Raw genomic sequence first — 5445 nt, 5'->3', positions numbered from 1 at the left:
AAGTAGGTCAGGGGTTATTCTCCCTAAGGGTTATCAGCCATCTAGAGCAATCAGACGGTATAGTCTGTCCCACCCTAAGTAAGACCCACTCCCTTCTAATAAGGATAGTAGTAGATTGTTTCCCTGAAGGAGAGCCCAGGGAGGTCAAGCCCACTCAAGGGTGACCAAGATTAGGCCGCCATCATGAATCTAGGGTCCGTCCTTCTTGTCACATGTATACCTCTAGTTCCACCCCTTCCTATCAGGAGTACACCCCCAGCTCATCCCCTTCCTGTTACACTTATGCCCATGGTATATCCCCCTCCTATTGCTTGTATTGTCTATTGTACAGCCACTTCCTGTGACGTGTGTGGTTACCTGTAATCACGCCCACTATAGAGATATAAGCCTTGGTTAGCAATAAAGCTCTCCTCTCTCCTGCAATTCCCACCTTCCACCGCCTGACGTGGACCACCAAGCGGGGCTGAGGTGAAATGTGTCTGGCTCCATTATTTCAATTTGTCTTCTCTCTCTCTAGTTCTCCATGACTTTACTATAACCTTTACTTATTACTGCTGTACAATTGCGCCTACCTGACCCATGATAATTTGTTAGGAGCTCTCTCCCCTGACACTTTGGATCTGAGGTCTCCCTACTGAGAAACTGCTGGACTCAGGTGAAGACTGAAGCCAAGACACATGGAGATCTCCAAGGAACACCATACACAGACGTGGCAAAAAGAGACAAGAACCAGTTTTCTAAACTGTGAGATGACAGAGACAGAGAGCCTTCCTCTAGAGAACTGCTGGTCTCCTAAACTGTGAGGGAATAAATCCGTTTGTTAAAGTGGTCCACCTGCAGCACATCTCTTACAGCAGCACTAGATAACGACGGTTGTCTAAAACCTCAACAAGAGGAGAGACAGAAAGAGTCGTACCACAGAGCTGTTCTTGGATCCTTTGTGCCTCTGCTAATTTCTCTTCCGCAGCCCGTCTTCCAAAGCCAGCTTCCTTTCTGGAGACAGCCAGGTCATACTCCAGACTCTGCCGCAACGCCTCGCCTTTCTCAACCTCAGATCGCAGCCTGGCAACCTGGCTCTCGTAGCCTGCCAGCTGAAAAGATATTTCTGATATCAGGAACCAGGATCCAAGTGTGTCCAATAGTTTGAGATCATGCACTCAATGTGTAAATGTTTTCGAGCTATATTATCTCCACAATATTTAAAAGTTAAGCCAAGAATTTCTACATTTATATTTTCTGAAAAAGAAGAATTAGCCTTTTCACAAAATGACACTGACACTCATTGATTTTCTTATCTAGGAGAATACACTAGAGGAGAAAAATGTTATAGGAACTTCTTATATAAAAATACAGAGAAATTGCTAGTTTCAATCAGAAATAGTTATACCTACCCCATCATACCACCTACCACCTCTGATGATGACTATAATAGAAGAAAAAAAAAATGTTGGTAAAGATGTGGAGGTATTGGAACTTCTATCCATAAGAACGTACATGGGACAACTACTGCCGACAACTGTTTATCATGAAATAGTTCAGAGTAGAACCAACATCGGATCCATCCATCGCAATCCCAGGTATACTCCTAAAAGACTTGAGTCGGAGCTCAAACAGATACTTGTATATCAATGTCCACGGCAGCATTGTCTACAATAACCAAAGTGTGAAAATGGCCCAAATACCCATCAACAGATGAAGGATTATACAAAATGTGACACAAACAAGCCATGGGATATTGAGCAATAGAGAGAAGTAAAGGTCTGATGCATGCTACGATGTGGATGAGCCTTTAAGACTGTATGCCGAGTGAAACAGGTCAGAAATAAAAGAATAACTATCACCTGGTCTCACTCACATAGAAAAGCTAGAATGGGAAAATACATATGAGGACCAAAGTTGATTAGTGGTCCCCAGGGCTGGGTCAGGAGAGGACTTATGAGCTCACTGCTTCAGAGGTACTAAATTCTTATTTGGGATAATATATATATATTTTTTTTCCCCAAAAATCAGTAATTATATACATAGCACAATACATATAATTAATGTTTGTTGATTTTACAGTTAAAAATGGATGAAATGGCGGCCAGCGATCCTTGAACTACCAGCTTTTCTTTCTTGTTGTGTTTTAATTTGTTCTTTGTTAGTGGTTTGTTGGTGCTGCTGTTTTGTTGTACATTGTTGCTTGGTTTTGCTGTCTTGTTTTTGTGCATGTTATTATCTCCGCAGGTCTATCTAAATAAGATAGACTGGATGAACAATCTGGAGGAGAAAACAATGGGACCGACAATTCCGGGGGGACATGGAAGAGGGGGAGGTGAGGGGAAAGGAAGTGGTGTTAACAAACCTAGGGAAAAGGGAACAACAAGTGATCCAAATTGGTGGGGAGGTGGGTGTGGGAGACCTGGTAGGGCATGATCAAGGGGAATATAGCAAACAGGAAGTGCTCAAATCCTGGTGGGGCCTGAGCATGATAGTGGGACAGGAGGAAAGTCAAGGGAAATAGAGGAAAGAGCTGGGAGGAAAAGGGCATTTATAGAGGTCTAGATAAAGACATGTACATATGTAAATATATTTATATGAGGATGGGGAAATAGATCTATGAGCCTATATTTATAGGTTTAGTATTAAGGTAGCAGAAGGACCTTGGGCCTCCACTCAAGTACTCCCTCAACGCAACAATACTTTCTTTTATTAAATTGGCATTGTATGATGCTCACCTTCCCAACACAACCACTGAAGACAAAGCAGGCAAATAAGCAAATGTGGTGAAGAAAGCTGATGGTGCCCGGCTATCAAATGATATAGCGTCTGGGGTCTTAAAAGCTTGAAGGTAAACAAGCGGCCATCTAGCTCAGAAGCAACAAAGCCCACATGGAACAACATATCAGCCTGTGTGATCACGAGGTGTCGAACGGATCACTGAAGACAAATGGGTGCATAAGCAAATGTGGCGAAAAAAGCTTTACACAATTGATGTGTGTATGGATTGGGATAAGAGTTGTATGAGCCCCTAATAAAATGATTAAAAAAAAAAAAGAAGTAAATATTTCACAATAAAAAAAAGAATTCCTTCCATTTCTAAGGGCTAACATAAAAAGACTGGCTTATTAACTTTTATGGGTGTGTTCACAGTAAAATGATTAAAAGCACGCAAGCTAATCCTTCAAGTATGACGAGGTAACAGCTCACAAAGCCCAGAGGTGGCCTGCAGGGACGGTGAATTCTTTAATGTGGCTCTTCTGACCAGTGTCTCTGTCCCTCCTACTAAACAACCTTTGCCTGCATGGGTCTGGGTAAGAAGGTAGGGGAAGACATTGATAGGATTTGCCAGTGGGTAACTGTTAATGGGATTCATTCATTTTATACCCATCCTGCTGAGTGTAAAATGAACCCTCTTAAGAAGGAGGAAGTGGTGGACCTCACAATCAGCAAGAGCCAGCAGTAGAGCATGTCTTCTGAACCCCAAGATCCCTCTGCAGTGAACCTCCTTGATCCAGAAGACAGATGTGGCGGCAGAGGAGTGGTAGTGGTAGAGGAGCAGCAGCAGTAGTAAAACCAGGAACCAGAGCACCAGACAGGTTTGTGGATTTCCCAAACCACAGAGCAGGTAAAGCTGAGTGCTTCTGGAGAGGAGAATGGCTTGTGGTGTGGGGTATCTCTGGGGAAGCATTTAAATAGGGGGGCTGGGTTTGCTGACCCAGGAGGCATGAGCTGAATGCCCTCAGGATGAGGCTCACAGTTGAGTGGCATTTCCTTTGGGCATTTATTAGCAGCACTGAAGGAGCTGCATGACATGTTTATCCTGAGCATTTCTCACCGCACTGTCATCTATTCATTTCCTTAATAATCCCTATAGTCATGAGAATTCGCTGTGAATCTATGTGGCCACTGAATTATCGAACTCAGTAGATCTAACAGTAGAGTGTTGTTTGAGATAAAACACGACCACTGCTACACATAGTGCACTGAACACAAACGCACAAAAAAGGAAAGCATGTTTTCTTTACCATGGTGTCCTTTTTGAAGCATGAGAATACTACGTGATAAAGTCCAAGGGGGAGTCTGTGGATGGAAATGGACCAAACTCTGCTTTGCACAGTATTGTGTGGGGTGGGGTGGGGCAGTTGAGACCTACCTCTGCATTGTGCTTGGCTGTGAGTTCTAACTTTTCTTTCTTCGCCCGATGGAGTTTCTTTCTGAGGTCAGCAGTAAGATCCAAGTCGACTTCACTTTTAAGCATCTGTTTGACATCCGATGCAGCAGTCTTCAACCTACGGAATGAGAGCATCGGGGTACAGTATTCTCACTGGGTAGAGTTCAACATTTTCTGCTGTCTCGCCAACCCAAACCAATCTCACTACCATCGAGTCAACGCCAACTCACAACCACCCTGAAGGACAAGGCAGAGCTGCCTGTGAGCTTCCAAGACTGGACCTCTCTAAGGGAGTAAAAGGCCCCCAGCTTTCTTCCATGGAGCAGCTGGTGGTTTCACACTGCTGACCTTGCCATTAATAGCCCAATGCATAACCACTATGCCACTGGGGCTCCTTGTCTAAGCAGCCAGGCAGCAAAAGACCTCATAATGGTAACTGGAGGGGGGGGGGGACGACTTCCCAGCAAAACAGCCCAACCATACCCCCTATCAGAGACTGTCAGAACACAACTTCTCAACATCATGTCCAGCCATCCTTGCCGGCCCCTCAGATTAAGGGTGAGCACTGGCGGCACAGGTAAAGCACCTTGCTGTGAACCATACAGTAGGTGGTCTGGGCCCCCACCAGCTGCTCCATGAGAGAAAGACTTGGCAGTCTCTTTCTATGAAGACTACAGCCTTAAAAACCCTAGGGGGCCAGTCTACTCTGTCCTGTAGGGTCACTATCTCCTGCATAACCCACAGCCAGTGGACATCCTCTATGTTGTGATCGGATGAGTCATCTTCTCCTTTCACACAGTGACCAACTGTCACTCAAGTGATCTGGTCTCTGGGATGGGTACCTATACCTACAGAATATGTTGATATTCTCATAAGGAAAAGCCTGGGTAAATATATACCTAAATGTGTCAGTAGTTCAATACTGACAAAGGGTCTTCTTGTTTTGTTTCAATTTGTATTTTTCAATTTTCCTATGAACACATTTCTATTTAAATATATCTCTATGCATGGATCTGTATAATTATATATGTTTAACCGCAAGAAGAAATCCTGAAGGTCCTCTGCTCAGCAGGTATTGAACCATGTTCTTCAAGGTGACAGAGGAGACCTAGCTGATGAGGGAGGCCTCTCTCTGTCCCTTTCAATACCTGAAAGGAGACGCACCCCCAACTTCAGGTAGTTTTTTTGTTTTTTCACATCAATTTATTGGGGCTCATAAAATTCATCACAATACATAGATCAATTGTGTAAAGCACATCTATACATTCGTTGCCCTCATCATTCCCAAAATT

The 5445-nt window shown here is 43.9% G+C and overlaps 1 protein-coding gene across 1 annotated transcript in view; it reads right to left on the bottom strand.

Moving 5' to 3' along the window:
• The window catches only part of CCDC171 (coiled-coil domain containing 171), a 303642-nt gene that overhangs the window by 291092 nt on the left and 7105 nt on the right, over positions 1 to 5445 (bottom strand). The window contains exons 4-5 of the mRNA XM_004706542.2: positions 4136 to 4271; positions 917 to 1091 (exon numbers count right to left, since the gene is read on the bottom strand). Of these exons, the coding sequence (XP_004706599.1) occupies positions 917 to 1091; positions 4136 to 4271 (311 nt within the window). The remainder of the gene's footprint in view (positions 1 to 916; positions 1092 to 4135; positions 4272 to 5445) is intronic.

The sequence above is a fragment of the Echinops telfairi genome, unplaced genomic scaffold, assembly GCF_000313985.2.
Source record: "Echinops telfairi isolate 266 unplaced genomic scaffold, ASM31398v2 ScPeMD7_25;HRSCAF=90, whole genome shotgun sequence".
Lineage (NCBI taxonomy): Eukaryota > Metazoa > Chordata > Mammalia > Afrosoricida > Tenrecidae > Echinops > Echinops telfairi.
This window is presented reverse-complemented; position numbering and strand designations above follow the sequence as displayed.